Source organism: Diadema antillarum, unplaced genomic scaffold, assembly GCF_040938485.1.
Source record: "Diadema antillarum isolate AM-2024a unplaced genomic scaffold, OU_Dant_1.0 seq00000028_RagTag, whole genome shotgun sequence".
In the NCBI taxonomy this organism is placed as follows: domain Eukaryota; kingdom Metazoa; phylum Echinodermata; class Echinoidea; order Diadematoida; family Diadematidae; genus Diadema; species Diadema antillarum.
The window spans coordinates 175,915-201,975 of NW_027271144.1; the positions used below are offsets into that span (position 1 = coordinate 175,915).

Sequence of the window (26,061 nt, forward strand, 5' to 3'; positions counted from 1 at the left end):
AAGCACCTAGAACTACTGATTTTCTGACAGGGTATGTGTACATACAGAAATAAAAATGTCATGAAAGAAATACTGTGCTTGTCAGTGTCTCCTTTATTGATAACAGACAAACCAATGCCCCTTGGTCATGCTGCTTAAGTGTGCTATATTTCTACACTGCTATGGCTCAAACTTTTCACATGTTCTACATTAAGTCTTCATATTTATCGTGATGTGTAAGGTCATCCCAATGATAACAGAATTTGTATACGTTAACTGTGTTCAATTGTACATTGTAAGACGCCTTGTAGTGAACTCTTAGTCTGTAGGCCTAATCATTTGGAAGGGCCCCGAGTCCCAAATTAGAAATATGTACTGTACTATCATGTCCATTTATGTTGGTATCATAAGTTTGTATTGTGAGTGAAAGAATGTGACAGTCATGCCCACTTTGTCTTTCGTAAATACGCAATGAATGTAAGTATTGTAGTTTTCATCTGTCTCTTTCGAGCTGAAGCTTTTTTTTAAACAACTGTATCATTTCAACAGCTGAGCAAATCACCTGTCAGTTGCATGCACTTAGTAGGTTGCTATTCTTTCCTTATTGTAAGTGGCAAACATCAAATGTCTCGTAAGATAAAATAACGTTATGTTCGGTTCTGATGTGTACGCTACTGATAGAAGCAGCATGTGGTTGTTTTCATGCCGGGGTGTTCCAAGTTCAAGCGCTGAAGGAGCTTTTTCCTTGCCCTATCTGTACAAGCAGTGCATCAGACCTTGTCTTCCACAGTTGTCGAGTTGTAATCAAACCTTTGTGGCTTTTGCTGATTTTGTCTTTTCAAGAAAATGTCTCCAGGTTCTCCTGAGTTGTGTAGTGTGTAGTGACTTCTCAAATAATGCTGGACATTATCTATCCATGTTGAACGTTTTTGAAAGCAATATTTAAAACCTAGAGTGTTAATCATGTGATGATTTTTTTTGGGGTTCAAGAAGACACAAATTGTGAACAAAGTGAGATCTTGTAAAGTGTGGTTGACTGAGCAAAGTGTCGATTGGGTGAAAGTATTACTGGAGGTTTATGTCTTATTTTTTTAAGGGTATTTCTGTTTGAATGCACTATCACACAAATGAAGAAACTAGTCACTGGCTAAAGATCCTCTGTGGTGTCATGAGTTTGTGAATGTACTCTGGGATTTGGCACCTGTTTTGACCAGAGAGATTGCAGGTTTAGTGTATGCATCATTGTTTACACTGTTGCATGTTGACCATTGTCATTTGAGAGGTAGAAGGACCAATGTACAATTGAATTAAGGCCTTTGTGATACATGTACCCAGTGGACAAGACACACTCTGTATAATTATCTTGAGTGATGCTTTTAAATGTGAGCTGAACAAAAATTGTCTACAGGAAATTCCCTAGGACTGTCATCCCTGCAAGTATTCGAGAAGTGCCCAGTTGTGGAAAAATCACTGTTTTATCTATTATTTTGCCAAAATGTCTGTGGCCTAGGACAAAGAGACAAAATCATTGTTCTCAGGAGGATAGTCATGTGTGTGTGTATGTGTGTGTGTTATAGGTGTGGATGAAAGTGATTTTTTTTTTTAATACTCTGACCTCACAGAGACTTTCATTTTCAATTTTCCATCTCTGAGCACCCAAAGACTCATTTTTAGACCTTATCGCTGTCTTGCAGGTACAAGCAACATGAGAAAAAGTGAAGAAATGGCTGAATAAAAATACAAGGAAAAAAAAAAGGAGAGAGAGTGAAAGAGCAGCCAAAAAAAACCCAACAACAACAACACAAAAACACCTAGAATCAGCAATTTATAGGCTGCTGAATTTGGTTTGTCGCATGATTGGCAGCCAGTACAACTGTGAGGTTCCTAATTCTCTCAGTGACTAAAAGAAATTGTGTGAGAGTGCCTCACTGGTATAAACAACCACACCCAATCTTATTGATATTCACTCTCTGCTCCCATTGTATGTGTGCTCTTTAGAAAAATTAAAAAAAAGAGAAAAAACAGCAACTACAACAATGTAACTTCTTTCACTGAGTGAAATGCATTTAATGTTTTTGTATGTTGTCATGGAAGTAATAAAAATAGTGTGGTATGCAATTGCAATACCATCCTGTTGCACAATACATTATATCATGTTCGCTGTTTTTGAAAGCTACTTTAAGAACTCATATCCTTTAAAGTGTGTGAGTGATGAAAGACGAGAAAGAAGGAGAGAAAGAAAGAGAAGTAGGTACACTGTTACACTTGTATTTATATAGTTTGGCTATCAATTAGGCCAAAATACAAACATTTCTGCGAACAAAGGAGGAGGATATTAAAATGGTAAGCAATGTATTCTTTTTTTTTCTCTCTCTCTCTTTCCTATTTTAGATCCTTTCTGATATTAAGAAGCTTTACATGACATTTAATGCACGAACCCTGCTGCCTTCTTTATATCGACCTGTTTACATGCAAGTACTATCTCACTGCTCCCTGCAAAATACATGTAGTGCATTCGATATAGACAAGCAATGGACACATTTTGTCATGTCAGTATAAGTTTTATTGCAAAATGTTCTACAAAATCAATTTCAGTTATAGTACATGTACAACTCGACTACACATAGACATACACAGAGTGACTGTACCTTGAATTGATAGTTCTGTTTTCTCCACAAAATAATCTATATAATGAATACAAATGTACAGATAGAGAGCAAATTGCCCAATTTTCTCATGCTTGGCAAAATATAGCATATATATACATATATATTTTAATCCATGTGATATATTTGGGATGGCAAAGAAATAATCCAAAACAAACCAACACAGGTGCAAATTGAATTTAAAAAAAAAAAGAAAAAAAAAAGAATAACTGGCATCACTTCAAATGACACAGATAAAAATGAAACAGCCATGGACAGTAGAGAGCAACAGAGGGCAGCATTGCTATCACTCTTACAAAACTGCATGAAACTTGCAGAGAAAAGAGACAAGCTGTCGCATGAATATCTTAATTTTTACTTTTCAAAGTGGCAGAAAAAAGATCATGAATATATTTTTGTCAGTTTGTCATTCACCAGCGGAGGGCTGAAAAAAAAATCATAATTAAAAACTATTTGTCATCCCAAGGTAAAAAAACGACAACTAGAAGCAAAATTTGGATACCTATGAATTATGACAGTCACATTTTGTAACAAATGCAAATCACTTTGCTCTTGACTGACCAAGTAACAAAAAAATAATACACTGGAGTACAGGAGGGGAAGCTAGGACCTTGCTGTTGCAAAAGAATAGTCACAAGTTAACAGATAAAATGTGAAAAAATGAGCTTAACAAAACGAGCTTACATGTATCAAAACAATGGCTCTCATCTAAGAGTACTGAAGTAATGATGTGTCACAATCTTTTGGTATAATTTTAAAGTGCTGGTTCCAAGCTAGATATCCTTGTACATGGTTTTGGGCAGTGGGTTGGAAGCGGGTTTGAGCATTGGTTAGCAACTATGGTTTTCACAGATTTTTGGGCCATGTGAGATTCTTTAGAACCAGTTTCCATGGCAATGAATGACTATGACATCACAATTTGGCACTCTATTCATCTCGGATGAATGTCATCATATTTAAATCCTTGAATACTAAATCTGACATTTAGCAGCCCATTCTCAAGTTTCCTGTGCTCTTTTCTTTTCTTTTTGCTCATGTTGCAAGGATTTTGCATTGATAAGTACCGGTATATCTAAGGGGAGGGAGTTACAATTGATACATTTTGATTTGTTTTCTTTTTTTTTAGGCAAAAAGAATGATTTTGTGATGTATTGTTCTGTATAAACCCATGGAATGTTTGTGGGCCGAGATATCATCACTGCCTTGTCTGAATTTTCATATGTATCTAAAGACCAACACCACTGCTCTGCAAAAACATGGTAAACTTTAAGGTTCCCAAACTTTTGGGCCAATTCGAGTCCTACTCCTATAAAATTTTCTGTTTGTGTGAGTGGAGGAATTTAGAGCAGCTAGGAACTAGCAAACATCCTCTTTATTTGAGGTTCACATAGAACAACTTAACATGAACAAATTTTATAAAAGGAACGCAAATATTTATTTACATCACAACATCAGGTACATAAAGAGACAATATTATCCTTGCAGTTATCCTAGAAATTCTCTCTGTCTTCTTAGGCAAGTTGATATCCACAATTTTTGAAAGCAAGACTCAAATTCTTTCATTCCAATTTGCTGCGGGCTTATGTCTCACAACACTCTACCTTGACTTTCTTTCCCTCTCGATTTTATCTATGAAATAATGTATCTTGATGTGACAAAAAAAAATTGTCACAAAGAAAAACTGAATGAACACAAATATCTCAGCAGCACACACACGTACCACATACATAGTCCTTTTTCTACCGATATACACATTCACCCTGTTGTTTGTAACACACTGAAGGCACCTAGTGTACTTCATCTTCTATGTCTAGCTTCTGACTTCTCCTTCCCACATCCTCGAGAACTGTGCAATTTTTTCCCCATATAAACTTTCAAATGAAAGAAATAACTCCAATGCATTTTAGTAATCATTATCACCCCAGCCAAGTGGGCAGAAACTACAGTGAAACAGATATCAAAATTGAATTGAAATTGACTGTTCTGTAAAGCAAAATTTTGTGGCTACATTGCTGGTACTCCGGAAATCAGATCAGGTTTCACTGCACATGTTACCATACCAGCCACAGCAACAAACATATGTGACCCTGCACTACAAAACAAACAAAAAGTCGCCAGACATGAATTTTTAGTTAAGACCATATTATGAAAGAACAGACTTTAAGCTTTAAAATGATGTATGACTCGAATCAAATGGACTCTCCTAACCTATCTAAATATTGGAAAGAAAGCACAAACTCAGGAAAAGTGTGAACTGAGAAAAGAGGCTCTGAAGTACAGTGTCTATTCAAGCGCTTAATCTTTACCAAACCTTGCTGGCTGTGCGATGAATGGGACAAAAAACAGGAAGTAAACCACCTGAGTAGCAACAATGAAGGGATTATCAGATTAAATTGAAATTAAGCATGCCTCATGAACACATTCTGTCCATAATTAATGCCAACTTTCAAAGCAGTAGCACTATCCTTTCAAAAGTTATTAGAGTTGAAAGTGAAGAGTGTGTACAAGGTTTTTCAGAAATGAAAAAGGGACTCTAAAGACACACCTAATCACACTATTCTACCAAAAATGTTCGAGATAAACTGCTAAAAAACACACTTTCCCGCCCGTTTTATGATCCCAAATTTTAGCATAATGTAAAAGAAGACTTGCTCTTTCAGAAAATATGAAAAAAGTCAAGATCGGCTAGGTTGACCCATTTCACTTATTTTCAGTCCTCATGCAAAATCAGTGTGTACGACTTTTTGTTCGTTTTGTGGTGCACAGTCACATATAGGCTCATCTAATGCGTTCTGTGCAGTTCTTCATGGTAGAATCTATTGCAGGAGCCGTAGAACATGTGTGTGTGTGTGTGTGTGTATGTGTGTGGGGGGGGGTGATAGTTCTGCCTAGTTGGGTCAAGGGGCAGTGCTCCTCCCCCTCCCCCCCCCCCCCCATCTCCCTTGGTACTCTCCAATAACCATTGAGTTTCTTGGTCCTTGTATTACATTGTGTATGTGATAGATACTGCCATGTTCTGCAATTATCTGTACCTCCTACAACTGTGGGTAATCTATGATAAACACTCAATACAAGTCATCTACTGATGACGTATTCACCCATGCAGGTACAGCCTGAAAATACTGGACAAAAATTGATCAAGCAATTTGCTGTCTCACACACTTTGCTATAGAAGTCAGCATTCAAAGAAAAAAAAATCCATATTGTAAGTTTTTGTACTATGATTACTGCATATGAGTAGAAATACACAGCAACAGACATCTTGAAAAATGCAGTTATGAACGACTACAGGATCCATTATGTAGTCCGTAGCTATATACTAATTTGCAGATATTTCAGGTCCGATATACTTGGTATCAACCAACTGTATTTCACGTTTGATCATGATTAATAGTTTGGAAGCAGTGCAGGCAAAAAATATTGACTAGATCGATGCCTAAGAGTTACTGGACGGGCCTACCACACACACATATGCAACACTTTTCTTGTTGTCGTTACTGATCAAGCCAACAAAGTTTTACATAACAATATGTTTATATACACATAATTTCCTACCTGCTATAATGCTTTGTAAGAAATATTCATTTATAGAGGGAGACAAACTGAAGAAAATTCACACTTCAACTTTCACCCATCTGCTTTATATTCTCTTGCTTTCAATATATATATATATATATATATATATATATATATATACTCTTTTTTTCCCTTTCAGCTTCATCATGCTGGAATTATGTTTACAAAGGGGGCAGTGTGTCTTGGTGGTAGAGGCACGTTAAGTACGACACGGTATGCATAATTCCCTGCTCTTTCGAGCTGGTGCTTTGATGACAGCGTCCACAATGTCAATGATTGTGTAATGACATCATACAGAGTACAGACTCTTACATGAACTACAGACGGACCAAGCAGACAGTGAAATTATTTGTTTTTCAAGAGATGTTAAATGCAGTGCCACCAATGTTATTGAAAATACGCATCACAATATGGAAACATATAGGTTATTGTCTCTTCTTTTTTTTTTGGCCTAAAAGCAAAGCTTGTTCTAATCTCACTGATTCTTCCTTGTTCAAATCAAATGATGAAAGTCAGAAAGAATGTGGGCTGAATCTGTGGAATAATGTAGAAAAAGGGGAATCCAAATAAAAATGTCTGAATTGAATTCAGACAAGAAAATTAAAATATATGAATTTGATAAAAAAGTAGAACATCAGCCAGCACTAATTGTGTGTTCTTTGCAAATTTTTGGTGTTCCATAAACTTCAGTGTCCATACTTGCTTTCCACACTTATTTTTTTTTGTCATGTCCTACAGAGAATAATGAGAAGGTGACATTTTACAGGAAAGGAAAAAATATTCAAAACATGTGACCACCCAGCTCAAAACCAACAAAAAGTCACAGATCAGGATGTGTATAACACACCTTATTTCCTTTGCAAATTAAAGCATGTGATAAATAATCCTAGGATACTACCTGCCCACGGGCAGGTAAGTACAAGGAAAGAAATACAGTGGACCCGGTCCATCACACCACAATTGACAGTTACACAAATATATATATGCCATTTGGGTTGACCAACTCAGATTTTGTTTAAGTTTGTCTTACCCAAGACAGTAATCTTTTCTCCACCTACTATCTGAATTTGGCAGTTAAAAACAAAACTGAAATTTTCTTGACCATATTTTTGGGGACTGGTGCTGCATTCACTGGGAATAGAATATGTTTTGTTTGAAATCTCTTGCTTCACAGCACGCCTGAGTGACCCAATTTTTAAATACCTTTATTCACTTTTCTATAAAATTGCATATGAAAACTCTCTCTTATTTGAATCATATTTTTATGGGCTAGGATGGTACAATTTTAATAAGTTATAGGATAGGTCTACATCATTTCAAAGCTTATACTCTTTTAAACTATGTGGAAAAGTGATCATTCATTTTGGCCGACTTTCTGTGATGGGCTTTGAGCCAGACAGTCACATATTGCAACTAGCAAGCCAACTGTCTCTATTGATGGAAAAAAGAAACAAAAGAGAGACACACTAATAAACCTTCTCTCCCTCCCTAATATATTTCCTTTAAACTGAAACTTTAAATTTAATCAGAAAGAATGCCCAAGGAGTCTTCAATTATCTGCATTGGTGACAGACAGTATATGACTTTGAGTTCATGATTTTTATCGCAATTGCTGCACCAATCAAACACACAAGCATGGAAGGGACCATATACCTTTCAGATTCAGGCCATATATGTAATATATTTTATATATAATGATATAGAGATGAAACAACATATTTACTAGTATGATCAGGGAATCCATATGCATACATAAATATACTTGTAGTGGAAATACCATCCTCTTTCCAGCCAACAGTTCCACTGTTCTTGACTTGAAAGTACTGCCAGTTGACTGCACATGGAATCAACTGAATATCAATACACATTACTGGCTTAACATGTTCTAGGAAGACAAGGCTCCAGTAATTATAGTTACCTCCATATATCAAATCTATAGTGCCGGTAAGATATGTTCATATGATCCTCCGTTGACTGAAAACAATATGTCAGAGAGGATAGATCAGATGACTACATTGTTCAAATGGTTAAACGTTGTTCATAGTGTGTCCTAATGGAGACGGGAAGTGCAATAAGGGCGGGGCGCATGGACCACCGGAGTCTATGTCATGTGGACTGTACCCTCCTCAGTTCAAACTCTTCCAAAGGGCTGTCTGTCTGAGATTGTGTTGATGTTCCCCTGATCACCAAGGCACCACCTGCACCCGCAACCCCACCCGGTGTCCCAACCCCGACCCCAACGGAGATGCCTACCCCTCCCCCGGTGACCCCACTGCCGTACATGCCCCGCGGGGAAACAGGCAGCTGGCCCACGGGGGTGTTGCTGCCAGTGGTATAGTTGCTGCCGGGACCCGTGGTGTAGTTGTAACTGCTGGCGCCGCTCATGGTGTCGAAGCGGTCGCTGCTTGGCGTGCGCTGCTGCTTCAGCGCCATGTTGCGGAGCGCCAGCTCGCTGCACTCCTTGCAGAAGCCCAGGATGGCGTCATAGGTTGGTGGTGGGCTCTCCGGTGTGCGCATCCGCCATCGTGAGCCGATGCTAAACTGGCTGGACTGGGACGGGGTGAGGAAGACATCGCCCTCTGGGCTGCTTGGGGAGGGATGCATACACTGGTTGTAGCTGGGTGGGATGTAATCATTGGGTTCCACAGACTCCACTGCATTTTGAATGAGGCAAAATGATAAAGATTGATATATAGCTGCATGGATAGATATCATACATATAAATATATATAGAAAAATGGATGAATATTAACATGTATACAATACTCTGAAATGTAATCGAACAAGCTATTTAAAAACAGAAACAAAATGCTTTACTATGAAACCTACACATTTGCAACAGAAACTAGATGCAGTGCTTACTTGGGATCTCATACAAGTCAGTTAGTGTGGTACTCCTGAGTGGTACTGCTGTATGGTATTGTCCTGTGGTAGTCCTGTGGTTAACGTCCAAACAAACCACAGGAATATCATGTGGTATTTTGCCATTTTACTTTCTATTGTATTTTCTGTGGTAATGCTGGGATTACTACAGGGATATACCACAGGACATTTTTGTAAGGGTTTCTTCGGCTTACTCTGCAGCCCTGCTATATCCACGCCCTCCACGCTGTAGACGTCCCGGCTGAGGGTGCGGCTGTAGGGGCTCTCCGGGCCCTCCCGCTGCTGACGTAGGTACTGCAGGATGACGCAGATACACAGGGCCACGCCAAACATCACCAGCAGCACGGCAACCACAGCGGCACCCATGGCGATACCATACTCCGTCGGGGAAGACGCTGCACCGGAGATAACAAAAATGATGGAAGTGATGCAGGGAAGGTTGTTGGGATGGAGGACGGAGATAGAGAAGAAATGAAGAAATTTATTGCAAAATGGGCTAATCGCCATTTTCAAACATTTCAAAGTAAGTCCATCATCAGATAGAGCAAAATAAAACCTTTCCAGTAATACTTCACTTCTAACATAACAAGGAATATTCCAGAAGTTATGATTAAAATTATCCCATATTTTCTTACCATTTCCTTTGTTTTTTTAGCACCTTTAATCACAAATACCTCAACTTAGCAAGTATGGAGTTAGCTCATTTTGCAATAAAACTCTTCAAATGCACAAAAAAAGAACAAGATTGTATCATCAGTATCATTGTTATCATCACTGATAGTTGTTCATTGAAAAACATCGATTTGATTGCCCACCTTGTATTCAATAGATGATATCATTGGCTGAGAGCCAGAAGGGCACTATTGCAGTTTTGGGGGGTATTAATTTATTGGTATCACATGTTAAAGGGCAATCTCCTCTACATTACGGTGTCAATTTTACATTATTTTTTATCTTAAGTAAAATGTTGAAAAGTGAAACCACACGGTCCCTTGCTTACCTGATATTTCGAATGACTCTTACAAATCTACCCACTTTTGATTGAATACATTTTGTATATCATGGAAACTGATTGATTCCTTGTATTTACCCTCAAATCTCAGAACAAAATAGAGCCCTTCTTGGGCAGAATGCAAGATATTGTGTTCTTACATCTTAACCCGTTGAGGACGGACTGATTTTGCTACAACACGCATTTCCCATAGACACCTGCCCGAGTATACTCGGGACTCGTCCTCAACAGGTTAATGGATGCAACGTGGCATGATTGATGAATGGAGCATATACATGTATATAAGCTGATTGAGTTGTGGCAAGCTTTATTGAAATAGGTGGTACACTATAGTAGATGGTATATATACTGATAAGATATAAGAGGCACTGAGTTTCTTTTTTTTTCCACAAAAGAACAATAAGAGCAGTAAAGCATGCTCTGCTTTTATTTTTGTAATCCCTCCAGTATATCCATCCCCTCTAACTCTCCCTCCCTCTCAGTCTCTCTTTCTCTCTCTCTCCCTCTCTTTCCCTCCCTGCCCTTTCTCTTGTTTTTACTGTTATGGACAGCTCATATGGCATCCCTCTGGTTTACGCTTAAGGACATTTTTGAAGAAAAGCATATCAAAATCAGGGGCGGATACAGGAATTCCGTAAAGAGGAGGCGCGTTTACAGAATTAAGGGGGGGGGGGGCGCATGCACCTCTCCCCCAATTTTTTCTTTTTATATCTTTTGTTTCAACAAAAAATAAAGGGGGGGGGGGCGTGCGCCCAGTGCGGTCCTCCCTGGATCTGCCACTGAAAATTTATCCTGCTGAAACTCAGGCAACATCAAAAAAATAAAAAATGTGTGTGTGTGTGTGGGGGGGGGGGGGGGAGGGAGGACTGGGGCAGGTGTGGGAGGTGAAATGATGGTAAGGGGTGGTGTGTTTAGGATTATGGATCGTCTTAATTTCCTCTGATCGATTAGCTCTTCAAAGAAGAGCCTCTTCCTGATGCTATATAATCATCACTTACTCTTTTAAAAGTCATGTTCAACAGCATGCAAGTTTATGAGGGGAAGTCATGCTTTGCGATGAAAACATGACCTCTCCACAATCTACACGGCAGGAAATTATCCCACAAAGTGGAAAACTTTAGCAGTAATGAAACTTAATTAGTCTTGCCTGACAGGGAGACAAGTTATACATCACTCTTTGCTCTTTTCAAGAGTCTCTTTATGTCTTCATCTACCATGGTCAAATCCTGGTAAATTGTAATTGAAGTTTAAATGGTTGTCATATTGTCATATTATGTTTGAATGATATTGGCTGTATACATGATTTACAGCACTGCATTGTATGAAAGTGGCAAACATTTGAAACAATGTCTCCATCAATACTCTTGAATTTTCTGCTTGTTACCAAGGTGATGCTGCTACTATCGATGGATACTACCAATATATCAGAGGCCCCCTTATGTAATGAAGGCACATCAGTAGCAATGAGATAACTCAAAAACAGCTAACCCAGCTAGGAAGGAAGAGCAAACCCTAGAACAGTCTAAAGCACTCACCATATCCATTTCCTTTGGGAATAAAAGGTTTACATGGACCACTGAGAGTGGAGATATTTAAAAAAAATGCAGGGGTAAAAAAAGATAAAAAACAACTGTGGCATGGTTCCCTGAGGAAAGATAACTTTGAGATAGATACAAGAGAATCCTCCGCGTTAGGCCAGTTTACTGCTAAACTTCAACATGTATCGATTCTTTGAGGATGTCATCATAAACTACTCCACCGACCTGTACATACATAAAAGCCTCTCAATACTTGATCTAGTTTGAATATATTTGTTGTTGTTATGTCAGGAAAGCCTTAGGTGAACCTTGAGCATGCTATTCTGGTTATCTGGAAACGACCTTTGTTAGTGAGAAATACGCATGAAATTTTGATATGTTTATAAACCAGTCTATTGTTGAGACACTTGTATATTACATATTCACAATGTATTGTATACAATGTATGTCATTGCAATGCAGTTTAGCCTTCAGGCTACGATTTTGCAAGTTTATACCAAATAAACTATTCTAATAATAACAATAATATGATAATTGCAGGTAGGATGTAATAATGTATAAGCTGAAAAGAGTCAATGCACTTTACTAAAAATGATTCCCAGCTGCATGTTAGTGCCACAGGAGTCACATGGTGCTATCAGGTACATTGTAAGAGATCTGTATTTTGTAGATACTGTGACGCATTATTTCTGCCTAATACAATATTTATCTTCTAATATATAATATAATGTATAATATTTATCTTCTAAGGGCTACACCATTGTAAAACAACACAAAGTCCATAATGGTGTAGACTAGGGATTTGATGACAATTTCAAAAACCTGCAAAAAACGGCTTGGACAGGAATGTACATTTTGTATTTCAACTGATTAGCTTGTAATTTTTTCAGCCAATTCTAACCTCAATCCAAAGCTCTGTTGTCAAAATGTAGACATTTCTGAGGTCTGTTTTGATGGTAAATACTGAAAAAAGTGGTGTCCTACAATTCATGGCTCAGAAATGAAAAAACCTGTGAAAATGAGGTCCAGGTCGTATACACTTTGACCACTGAAAGCTTTGAGATTGGACAGACAGCTGTCAATATAAATTCCACCATAGTAAAAGGACCGAATTCACTGACTGCTTGAGATATACAGTATGTCCCCCCAAAAAAATTACAATTGGATTTTTGCTGTGATAACTTCCAATATGATTAAACTGTCTGAATGTTATTTCAGAGTCTTGAAATATAACATCTTAGCTTTATTTTGCAGAAAACCTCATTCAGTTTTGTTAAGTGGTCATAGAGAATTGTGAATCGTTGGAAAGCAGGTCATGGGTCTGATTTTTCCAACTTCCACTTGGATACTCTTGGAACTGCAGATCAGTATGTGAACACAATGGACAGAGCTTGGAGGGAAGGGATTCCTGACATGCTCTTCAAAGATCCTCATTTGTCTTTGACCACTAAAGCAAAAGGGATGGGGTTTTCTGTAAGATGTGGGTAATAAGTTATAGTTTCATACCCTGAAATTGTATTTGGATTGATTCACTATTTTTAAAGTTATTGTTACAAGGGTCCCGTTGGCAATTTTTTTTTTGGGGGGGAACATATAGTATAGCAGGATGCAGACTCACCATTGGGGATACTGTCGTTATGGCTGCAGTCGTATCCGCGGAAGCCCGGCGCGCAAGAGCATACGAAACCGAACCCTGAGCTGGTGGGAGTGCACGTCCCGCCGTTCTTGCACGTACACCTTGCGATGACGGCGGCCAAGTGGTGCCCTGGATCAGTCATGTGACACATGATTTGGTTATCAGCATCATCACTTGATTCATTAAGATCTAATCATTACCAAGATGACGTAGTACGCTTTTGAGAAATGAAAAGAAGACCTCAACCCATCACCTCTGACATAAGCACTAGGTTAATGAGATATATTTTTAGCTTAATTAAGTAATTGCATAGAAATATACTTTACACTATGCCACCAAAACTTCGTGTTTTTTTTAAAGTGACACAAGATCAAAACAACGATCCATTGAAAATGACTGAGGAATTTACTGAAAGTAAACAACGTCAAAACAGTAAAATATGAAGAGCAACAATACTCCCTCGGATTTGATCAGCAATATCATCAAAATCATGCCAATTTATATCTCATGAAGATTGTGTCAATTGAAAAGGACTTAGCACTGGAGATTTACAATGAACAATGTGAAATATCTGTGAAATGGCTTTCTAGCAGGGACCATTACCATGAAACAGCAACTTTTATTGTCTCAAGTGCCCTAGATCTGAGAACACTGAGATCTGTGCTCTGAGTTAGTTTGCCGAGATTGGGGTGATATGCACCACCATTCATCATTTCACACACAATTGAAATGGTGAAGGATGCAATCATTACGTAGTGATTTTTACACTTTAAATGTAAAACATAATTCTGGGAAGGGCACAAAATCCATCCTCCACCATTTGAAATTTGCTTGCAATATAACAATAGGGCCTTACATGAAACATGTTTCGCTGACGTGATATGCCAGGATAATGGGTTGTTTTGGAGTATTCTGAAAACAAAAGTGTGAAATAGTTTTGATCAAATTTCACCATACATGTATTTATCCCTAAAATGAATAATGCATCTCACTCCCAGTTCAGTAGTTAGTAAGTAGAATATGTTAATTGATGATCGATTGTGCCCTACCAGTACTATATCTAAACAAATACACACAATTGACTCTCAAGCAGATGATTGCTGGATACTACTATGGCCAAAATTGTATTTTTGTATTTGATTATTTTGAAAAAAAAAATTATGTAGCAATCATGTTTGGATATGCTTGAAACTGCATTACTGTCCGTGTGCCTTTCTAGGTTAGTAATTTGTATTTTTTTTTTGTCACCACCAAGCTAAAATTGTGTTTATATCACAATGTTATTTCACATATTGTTTATATATACACATATGTCTCCATTTTAGAGAAAAATTGAGAGTTTCTGCAAGCACATGGAAAATATCTTTTTCCCTTGTATTAATCCCTCTGGATTGTCATAAATCTCTCGCTAAGTGCCCTGCCCTCCCCCTCAAAAAACAAACAAACAAACAAATGAACACACCACAAACAAACAACTCTGCCCCTCTGTTACCACCAGTAATGATGAAAATAATTCTAGCTCTTTCTTGATCCTACGCTTTAGAAATATTCCTCATGAAGGGAACTGTTAAAAGTTAGGCACGCCTGGCTAGGATGCAATGATGGAAAATTCTGCATTGTCCTTTTTTTTGGGGGGGGGGGGGGGAGGGAAGGAGGGTCTAATTCCCTTCAGGCAGTTAACCAAGTCTGATCTGATACTTAAGATATGAGGTTATGTGTGTCTGTGCAGGATGCAATTTCAAATTCTTTCTTTTTCTCTCTGCCCCCTGGCTAAAAAATGTGCTAATGCCACAAATCATATACAAGTAGATGACACCCACGTGAGGAATCTAGGCTAAGATCATGATATGCCTTCTTCCAGCTATCCAGATGCTCAGATTTAAGGCACAGATGGAGGACTGAATGGAATTATACATATGAAATGAGATCTAGGGGAAAATTCTGGGAAAGGGGATATGAGAGTTACAGGGTGGGAAGGGTAACAGACCTTGATCAGATCATGTATGTGCTTTTTAAATGATCAAATAAAAAAAGTCAGTTCTTACAGTATATGGCCTGGTCTAACATGCTACCCCTTGAGATTCTCAAATGAGCTACCACTGCCAGTGTCACAAGAAACTCATCTACTTCTCAAGAAGTATCTAAATACAGCAAGTCTCAGCTGCCCTACTTCTGGATCTGGAAGAGACTATATATGAAGAAATAAAACAGATATAAAGGAAATTGATTGGGGGATATAAAGAGAAGTAATTTGTAAAAAAAAAGAAGAAGAAAAATGGTTCTCACTTTTTGCTACACCCATGAGCTCACAGCGGTCCCCGGAGAACTCTTCAGTGCAGAGACACTTGGTGGCGACCCTGGAGGACAAAGTCTGGTCGTCGTGGGAACTGACATTCTCATCTTTCAAGCAGGTACCGCCGTTCTCGCAGTGGCAGTCCGAGAGATCGATAGGCTCTGGGAGAGAGAGAAAGGAAAAGAACAGATAGAGACATGGCATCAGATATCTAGTCAGGATGAAGAAGGGTGGGGGGGGGTAGGGGTTGGGTGAAGTTTGGTAGGAGACAATATATGCCATCTACCCCTCCTGTGTGGGCTATGGTGCAAAATTTGACAGAATTTGATAGGTGCCAGCAGACAAGTACGAGGCAATAAAAAGCTTCTGCAAGGTGTCTCAGTTTAAGGGGGGAGGAATAAATATATTTGCTTACTTTTCTTTTTGAGAACTTGGACCAATGATAAATAGCATCTGACAAATGAAAATGTCTCCTATTATTACCAAACACCTCTTCTCTAAAGATGGATGTCTGTGGAGGCAAACCTCTGACAAGAACGACCTCCAAGGAGCAATTATCCATCAAAACAAGCTGTGAGAACACCCAATCATATGCAATATTAATATGAGTTATGATTGCCTCTTTATAGAATTGAGGCTTATGTTACCCAACTACCGCCTACCCTTTTGCTATCACGTAATCAATCAAGAGGCATGGTAAACAGAAGTCGATTCTTGGCGCATCCATATTTTTCTTTTGTCTAAAACATCACTTCTTTTACTTTTCAAAACACAAAGCCTGACACTATTTATAACATTATTGAAGGTATCATTTCTTTGTGAAAATGCTTACGCTGTTGCTTGGAATACAGTGGTCATTAATGGAATGAAAACTTTGTTGCCTATGCTGTAATTACATCTTATATTGTGTAAAAAGATCAGGCTTTATTGTACATGATCTTTCTTATCATTCTGCAACTCTTTCTTTGATCCCCACTCAGTCTTTCTTTCATTCAAATAGAAACTGTGAACACTGTGTAAAGAATATGGATCCACTCTCTTCAAACTCAGTCTTCTTTAAACTTCATTCAGTAAGTACATTCCATAGTACCAAAGTTGGCAGTGTCGGTTAGGGCTCGTTAACAAGCTGCAAAAATGCAACCCCTCCCCCATTACTAAATTAGTCAGAATGTTACCCAACTTAAAATCAATCAGTGATGCTTCTTTGGAGATATGGACTTTCTAAGCTTACAGTATATTGTACAATCATATGATGCAAGAATGGACTGCAGACAATCCTTTCAACACAGTTGAAAAGCTGGAGAAGGAGGGGGAGGGGAGGGGAGGATAGGGGGAGAGTAAAGGGTAAAGAAGGGTAAAGAAAGAGGAAAGGGATGGGGTTGTATTTCTAGAGACCTGTGCTCTGTCTTCTGCTCATCACCCGCCTCATCTTCCGGCTCGACTCCGGACATTGCTTATCACTCTCATCCTCCCCATCAGGGCAGTGCGGAAGCCCGTCACACAACCTCTGGCTCGGGATGCAAAGCTTGGGGTCGCAGCGGAAGGATCCAAAGGGACAGTGACCATGAGAATCTGAATAAGCAAAAATAAGTGAAACCACAAAAAAAAAGGGGGAAGTGAAATATCATGAATCCTGAAATATCCATGAAGTCTATATCCTATATACTCTAAACACATTCCATTTTTATTAGGGGATGTCTGTAGCAAAATGCTACAGATCAAGTTTACCAAGTACATTTGATGAGACAAAAAAAAAAAAAAAAAACCACACACAAGAAGACTTGTACAGCAGCTCTCAATTCAATGGCAGCGACAAATTGTTGACATATGGATGGCGCAAGGCGTATCATTTATAGCAAGTGTGAATCCATTATCAATACACGTTACACTTCAGATAAAAATGATGTAACTATGTGCTGCCTTCAAGGAATACCGTTTGTATATCAGCGCACCAAAACTTACAAAAGAAATGTGACCTGCCCATCCACATATCATTGAATACATGTGTGCCAAATTTCAAGTCAATTGCTTGAAAATTGAAAGGCCAACCTTTGCAACAGGTTGACGAACTGACTGGGCAACCACAAGCTGATTCTTATATACACACCCTTCAAACTTCACTTGAGAGTATAATGACAGGGTTAAAATTAAACAATAAAGGGCTCTGTCACTTAATGGAGGACTGAGATATCTTCATGTGCTAAAGCTCTTGATGCCCAACGCAATATATGCATCTACATGCATTGCCAATTTATATTCAAATATTCTGCAAATTGTTTTAATGGCATATATTCAACAATGTATTCCTTGTTACATATGATTGTTCTTATGTAATTTTTGTATTGTGGAAACTTTGAATAAACTTGAAACTTGAAACTTGAAACAAGCTACTGCTTCGGCATTGGGCTGATTCAGTCTAGCTGGAATGGTTGAGTCAGACAGCCTGCTCTGGTGATATAAAGTGATAAACGTAAACACAAAGATGCTTATGATACAATAAGGACTATTATATTTCTGTACATGATGAAATCACATCAGGGATCCTAACCTTTCCAAAACCCTTGTATGTTGATAGTTGGTTCTGGGCAAATCTCTGCTGTGGCTGGCAGATGAAAAAAACTTGCCAGTAGTTGTGGCAATCAGGGGGCATTTCAAAAAGCATTTTGTCCGACAAATTTGTCGGAAAAATTTGCTCTCAGCCAATCAGATGCAAAGTTTTCAGTAACTTATAACAGCTTGTCGAAAAAAAAAATCTGACAAAAAGCTCCATGAAATGCCCCCAGGAAAAGCAGAGCACAGAAAGAGTAAAAAAGAAAAAGAAAAAAATCTCCACTTGACACACGAGGAAATGGCTAGGATTGAGGTGTTTTAACACTAATGATCTCTAGCTCACTGAATCAGGTAGTTTGCCAGGCACGGTTCACTTTCCCTGGACACGCTGAGTGGCTTTCGCCCCGTCTTGGCTTACAAGTGATTAGGTGGTGTGGGTTGTTTGTCATGCTACTGTTTCAGATGGTTGCGGAAGTTGGGGGTGGGGTGAGGAGAGGGCATTTCTTTGCTGTGCAGTTTTCTGCATTGGTCACAGAGGGTGCTGAATGCATGCTTCTGATTTTCTTATTGATCTCTTTTGCTTCCTATCTCTCTCTCTCTCTCTCTCTTTAAACTGCTTCGGTTTGCTCTCTTGAGGGCTACAAAACTTATGCAATATTCATTGAACCTAAATCTTGAGGATAAATTTGTTTGTGCAGTGCAGAGGCCAGAACATGCAAGTCAACCTCATACACCTACCTACATTCACACACTCACACACTCACAAACACCTACAAGTAGATATATTACACTTTCTGTACACACTGTTCCTTGGATGCCTGATGCTATTACTCAATTGCATTAAAACATTTGACGCAGTGTCTTATTCCGTATGAGATTTTCAAAACCCAATTTCACTCACAGATGCCTTCCTATCTATGCAAGCAGAGAAATTATGATTAAAAAATGTGTATGATGACAAACAAAATCAGACAAAAGAAACCTGAATATGACACCAATGATTCAAAGAGAGATACATGTATGTAACTGACTTGACACCTTGCACATTCTCAGTAAACACATGAGCCACACACATTACAGAGGACCCTTCATATGTATGACTGCCTTGCTGTGTGTAAGCAGATATCCATTATGATATGCATGGAGATCTACAAGAATTATTACAGTTTCCTGTTTTTCCTTTTACGTAGAAGGATGTAGCCTTTTTTCTTTCCCTCCGGAAAAAAGCAAAAAGTACTGGCCTTATTTAAGAATGAAGAGCTTAACCCAGTTTGATGTAAGAAAAATTGGGCTAATGTCAGCAGATGACGAACTAGTTCTTATTTGGACAATCATTCCACTCTACCAGAGCTCCAAGAATTTATGAGACCATCTCTGTTCTCTCAGACATCTCTACAGGGCGCTTCCTCGTTAGCGAACACATCGAATCGGGGACATCTATCAGTCTAAGCTACAGCTCATGCTGCATGAGACCAACTCTGTAGACTCACTTCAAGACTGCTGGTTCTAATCTTTGTCGGTTAATTCATATTGTTTTGTCTGGTAACAATAAAAAGGGTTGTAACTAAGTTGTACCAGCAGCTCTGTGGACAACTGATGTACGTGTCATATGAATTATTAGATTCCCTTGGTCATTTGAATAATCAATAAAGTTCATATCTGTGTACATCACTTAAAAAAATATGAATTAATATATGTGACCGTGCATCACAAAATGAACAAAAAGTCGCACACGCTGATTTTGCGCGAGGACCGAAAGTAGGTGAAATGGGTCAACCTACCCGGTCATGACTTTTTCATATTTTCTGAAAGGGCAAGTCTTCTTTTACATTATGCTAAAATTTTGGGTCATAAAACGGGCGGGAAAGTGTGTTTTTTAGCAGTTTATCTTGAACACTTTTTGAAAGAATAATGTAATTAAGTGTGTCTTTAGAGTCCCTTTTTCATTTCTGAAAAACCTTGTACACACTCTTCACTTTCAACTCTAATAACTTTTGAAAGGATGGTGCTACTGCTTTGAAAGTTGGCAGTAATTATGGACAGAATGTGTTAGTGAGGTATGCTTAATTTCAATTTAATCTGATAATCCCTTCATTGTTGTTACCCGCGTGGATTACTTCCTGTTTTTTGTCCCATTCATTGCACAGCCAGCACGGTTTGGTAAAGATTAAACGCTTGAATAGACACTGTACTTCAGAGCCTCTTTTCTCAGTTCACACTTTTCCGAGTTTGTGCTTTCTTTCCAATATTTAGATAGCTTAGGAGAGTCCATTTGATTTGGGTTATACATCATTTTAAAGCTTAAAGTCTGCTCTTTCCGAATACGGTCCTAACTAAAAATTCATGTCTGGTGACTTTTTGTTTGTTTTGTGGTGCATGGTCACATATGGTGATGGTTACTATAAAACCCTTTTATACAACCATACATATTTTGTAGAAAATGATGTCAATCTATTACAAACTGATGACATTTGGCAATATTTGAGAAAACACACATGGAATATAGATAGACTCTGCCATCAATGGCCGCCCCCTACCCCTACCCCTATAAGAGAATAAAACATGGAAAGTTCTTAATCTAATAATTCCATAACTTAAATATTTGAAAAGATTAAATCAGTGCAGTTAAAACACAAAAGTTGCAAATTACTGAGATATATGTCAGGCTTCAAAAATTTTTCATCTCCATATATGTATGTCAATATTGGCTCATAAAGTCTACCTTCAAATTGTTATAGCACCACACGTTGATGCAGACTGGTGGAACACTTGCTTGAAAACATATGTGACCCGCTACAACAAAAAGGTCCTAAAGTCGCGCACGGTCGAAGCCGTGAAAATCGCGTTTGAAGTCAGAGCATTAGAATTGGTCAAAACTTACGATTTTCTGATTTTGATATATTATTGGAGTCTAACATGTCTTCTATCATCTGTCGAAATTTTGAAGCAAAATGATCAAAGGAAAGACCCAAAAATAGCGCTTTTCTGAGCCATGTTTTTTGGCGTTTCAACGAAGCAGAAACTGGTTCGAAAATTTGAATTGAGCGCCACAGATAGGTTCCGCCCCTAACAACGACCAGAGTGATCTCATTGGTCAGTTTGCTGCTTGCTGCTAACCGAAGCGTGAAGCTCGCACACTGCCCAGTCGACTGGTGCGTGCGGGCGGGGTGCGACTATGCTCAGCCGCTTCTCACATCCTGGTCACTGATTGGTTGATGAGGAGACCGCCGACGCTGATGTGCTTGAATGAACTCTTTGGGGGTTGCTAGGGCTTACCTTCTACTTGTCCAGAGGTGAAAACTGACTTGCATGTCCATTGATCGCGATTGCGTCGAAAGCTAGACTTTTAGGGCGCTTTTCTCGAAACAGTGATTTTCCAGACGTCTCCACATGCTCTCTTTTAAACATCGATTTCTCCGCAGCCAATTATTTTTATAAAATGTGTTATATATCAATCTAAAGCAGAAAGATTAGGGGATTATATCATGCAATTTTCAAATAATCGACCTCGCCCGACTTTAGGATCATTTTGTTGTAGCGGGTCACATATTGTTATTCCCCCCGTAAAAAAAACAAAAACAAAACAAAACAAAACAAAACAAAACAAAACAAAACAAAACAAAACAAAACAAAACTAGAAATGTCGCTACAGCGACTGGTTATACTCCCGCCAAACAACATTTCATAAGCTTTGGTCAAAACAACATTTCATAAGCTTTGGTCAAAAAACTGAGGAAGTAGTTAAATCCGCAAGATCTTTCCTTGATCTTCTGCCATTAATATGCCGTTACCATGGCAATGTACTTTCGGGTACTGTCGAAAAATGCGTCTTGCATATCTACAACCAAAGGCACACATCTGTACCAAGTTTCATGGAAATTGGGCAAAAACTGAGGAAGTAGTTTGCAACACAAAATTTTCCATCATTTTGGCTCATAATATGTGAGCTGTTACCATGGCAACATACTTTTTGTCACTGTCAAGAAATGTGTCATGCTGACCTATATCCTAAGACAAACATTCAATATGAATTCCATGAGAATTGGAAGAACACTGATGAAGCAGTTTTGCCATGAAGCATTTTGCCCTATATTTTACCAATAACATGCCGTTACCATGGCAACGCACTTTTTGCCACTGCGGAAATATGTGTCTTGCACATTAACATATTCAGATGAACATCTGTACCTAATTTCATAAAAATTGATCAAAAACTGTGGGAGGAGTTCGTGACGCAAGATTTGTACCCATTTTTGCCCATAATATGCCGTTGCCATGGCAACATACTTTTGGGTACTGTCAAAAAATATGTCTTGCACATCTACAACCCAAGGCACACATCTGTGCCAAGTTTTATGGGAATCGGTTGAAAACTGAGGAAGTAGTTCGCGACGCAAGATTTGCAAACGAACCGACCGCCCGACCGCCCGACCGCCCGACCGCCCGACGATTCCTATATACCCCCTTCAAACTTCGTTTGGCGGGGGTATAACAAAAAACAGAAAACTAGGAGGCTGGAAACGAGGCTAGAAGCAGTCACAGAACATGGATCCTGTTGCACATGCTTGCTCTAATTCAAACTGTGGAAATCAATAGCACATTGTATGTAAGGAATGCTTGGGTGCAGCTGCGCATGTAGCTATAAACAAACATAAAAAGAGGATGTATATCAGCTGTAGATGTTAAATTACTGATATGCTAAAACCGAGCACACACTGGAATAAATTGATAGAAATGGAAGATGACCTATTCCTGGACACAAAGAAAAATGCTTTTGGTGTTGGGAGGAAAAAAACAACAACATTTTGCATGTTTTTTCTTTAAACAGGAATTTCATAGAGTAACAGTTAACTCATGCAATGAGTGTAAACGCCTGCAAATATCAAGAGTTGAAGGTATTGTGGAGCAATCACTCAAGAAAAGAAAGAAGACACGCATCAATATCCCTAGATATTTGGCTGCTTTGTGTTTCTGATGAATGAAGAAAACCATCACCCTTTCACCTTGCTGTACGTTGCCAAGTTATCCTAGAAGCACTTGGTGTATATTGCTTCCGCCAAACAGCAGGCTGAAAAATAGGTTACACAAATCCACATGGGCGTATAGAATGGCAGCGACGTGCAATAGAGACTAGGGGGATGGGGGTTACACAGACCCCTTTTCACAATCACGTTGACATGACAAAGAAAGCTTGGATTGGGGAAGTTAAATCCAATCAGCAAAAAATGTACAATGCACAATCTAACATACATTCCTCTGAGGCATTTTGATTTCCCACAGTCAAAACGTACTGATGTGGTTCCCATCAGGGAGGGGCTCACATTTCTGCAACTATTCATAAGCAGTGGCTGCTGATGAAACACAAATGCATGGAACCACACATGGTCATTATTGATGGGCTTGCTAGTTGTTATGATCTCTGTAGACTTCTGATTAAAAAAAAAAATGAAACGAAATGAAATTTAAAGGAAACTGCAGATATTTTTTAATATGTAGCAGTTTCAAAGTCACAGATGAATGGAAGTCACTCTCAGAAGCTCTGAACATAATTATGCTATTTATGTGCAAAGGAACTTGACTGAAGTTGCCAAGCTTTTTTTCCTTTTTTTAAAACCAGTAATCCATCCAAAATTCACCTAGTTATAAAGTTAGCAAGCTCATTTAGGTGCAATAGCATATGCCTCAGTCGTAGAGGAAGGCAATGATGACAAAATGGTAGTAATAATAATCTCATCATTTATATATTGCTGAATATGAAAACAAATATGAAGAGAAAGTTTTTTTAGCACCATGGTGACACAAGGAGGATTTGGAGGATCAGGTAATCTTCGTTAATTGACAATAAGTTTCCAGACATACCATTTGACAAACAAAGCACAATAAGGGTCTATGATCATGTGGTGATGGACCAGGCTGGGTGGGGCATGTGAAAGGAGATTACTTCCTTGTGTGTGTGTGTGTGTGTGTGTGTGTCTTGTGCGTGTGTGTGTCTGTCTTTTTGCTGCAAGTGCTGTGGGTCATGGGGGGGGGGGGGAGGGGGGGGGGGGTCAGGAAGGGTAGCAAACTATGTACCCCTTGAACACATATGAGGGGCAGAAGTGGTTGTGTCGCACGTTCCATCGACACAAACACTCATTTCTTTTCCGAAACGATCCGACCAAATCACTCGGAGATGGGGACAGTACGCCGGAGCGATGATTGAAAAATGAGCATTGCCGTGGCGGGTTTTTGGTGACCCCTAATTTCTCTCCGCAAATACCCCATGCCAAAGGAAGAGTCAACAGCCGCTGGCAAATTCACACCTTTCATGTCTCCGTCTCCATCTTCTTCTCTTTTCTCCAGTACCACTCATCTTCCGAGGAAGCCACGACTACTTTCGACTGGCTAGTCTGTGCCAACTAGACCAACAAATTTGCCCACATGGACTGACAATTCAGTGCCTCTCTGATGTGCAGATTGACAAATACATCATATATGTGACTGTGCATCACAAAACCCAATAAAACATTGCATGACCCATATTTTATGTCAGGACTCAAATTTGGCAAATCATGTCAGCCTAATGGACTTTCAGGTTTTTTACTTTTTCCCAGAGAGGAATTCTTCAGCTATGATTCCAACGTTTGGATCATAAAACTTAGCAGCAACTTATGAGTGAACGCTTGCTACAAAGAATTTAAATGCCTTAAATATGTACAAATGGATGGAATGCAGGTTGTTCCAAGGTCCTCCGAGGTAAAATGGCCATGAATTTAAATACTGGTATATCATTACACTAGCCTATTGATGACCATCCCCCCCCCAAAAAAAAGAAGAAAACTACTGTAACCGTTATTAGTAGCTGCTTTAACATCTGTTGCACACTATTAAGGTTCTTTAACTCTTTATGTGCCATGTTCACGCACCCGACTCAGTCGATGGCATGCCAACTTCGCATATTCTGCTCAAATGCACAAACCAGCACAAAACGATCGATAAATCGCCAAATGCTGTAGTGCAATGAAAAGGATTCCATTCCTTTCATATATAGCTTGCATTTTATGTGGTAATTGACTATCAAGCAGTGTTCCTTCTTGGAATTGCCAGTACATTTTAAAGTTTCTGTCACTGTTTTGCATGCAAAAGTTTTGCCTCTTATACAATGATGTAGCTACTGGTCATTTGAAAGAAAAGCACTTGTAGATTTGTCATACAATTTACATCAAAGCAAAGCTTTACATTTTCTCTACAAATTTGCTGATTATGTCCAGGATAACAGAATTCTATGAAAGTTTCATAGATTTGAAAACCAGAAAGTTTTCCGAAAGCATGACTACGTTGCTATCTCAGAATAATGTGGCACACAAGGGTTTTATACCATGGCACTTACAGAGTTAAACCATTGTCATGAGAAATTGTCGTGATAAAAATCCGGTTTAACTTTGATTATACTGTATATTCTGAATGTGGTCACCTACTTTTGGGACAGCATATATATATACACCTATTTTTTTTTAATGCTACTGTCTGTCATGCATGCAGCTTATGAAATATATGCAATATGAACTAGGTAAGAATTGAATCCCTTTTGTTAAGCAATACTTACATCAAAAAACATAAACTGATAATGCAATATATCTCATTTTTGTTACAAAATGCTTTTTCTATTTCTATTATTCAGAAGATACAACCTTTTACACATTTTTGAGCTTTATGATCAAACCGAAACAAACACACAGACATTGTAATACAAGACCACCCAAGCAAATGAACAAACAAACAAGGTAGAAGAGAAATAAAGCCCAAATGTGCCTACAGTCGAGACCAGCTGAATTAAGCTACAACTGACTGGCACGTTAATGTGTTGAGTACATTTTGGATGACAAAGGTGCACTAATTCCACAAACATCACCCCGGCATCCCTTCAAAGTGCCTCTGATGCAGCTTGC

The 26,061-nt window shown here is 38.7% G+C and overlaps 1 protein-coding gene across 1 annotated transcript in view; it reads right to left on the minus strand.

The window, feature by feature from the left end:
- Window positions 1–8,327: 8,327 nt before the first annotated feature.
- The window catches only part of LOC139725221 (uncharacterized), a 72,708-nt gene continuing 54,974 nt past the window's right edge, over window positions 8,328–26,061 (minus strand). The window contains exons 2-7 of the mRNA XM_071636311.1: window positions 16,979–17,155; window positions 15,577–15,744; window positions 13,246–13,419; window positions 9,299–9,499; window positions 8,495–8,875; window positions 8,328–8,419 (exon numbers count right to left, since the gene is read on the minus strand). Of these exons, the coding sequence (XP_071492412.1) occupies window positions 8,328–8,419; window positions 8,495–8,875; window positions 9,299–9,499; window positions 13,246–13,419; window positions 15,577–15,744; window positions 16,979–17,155 (1,193 nt within the window). The remainder of the gene's footprint in view (window positions 8,420–8,494; window positions 8,876–9,298; window positions 9,500–13,245; window positions 13,420–15,576; window positions 15,745–16,978; window positions 17,156–26,061) is intronic.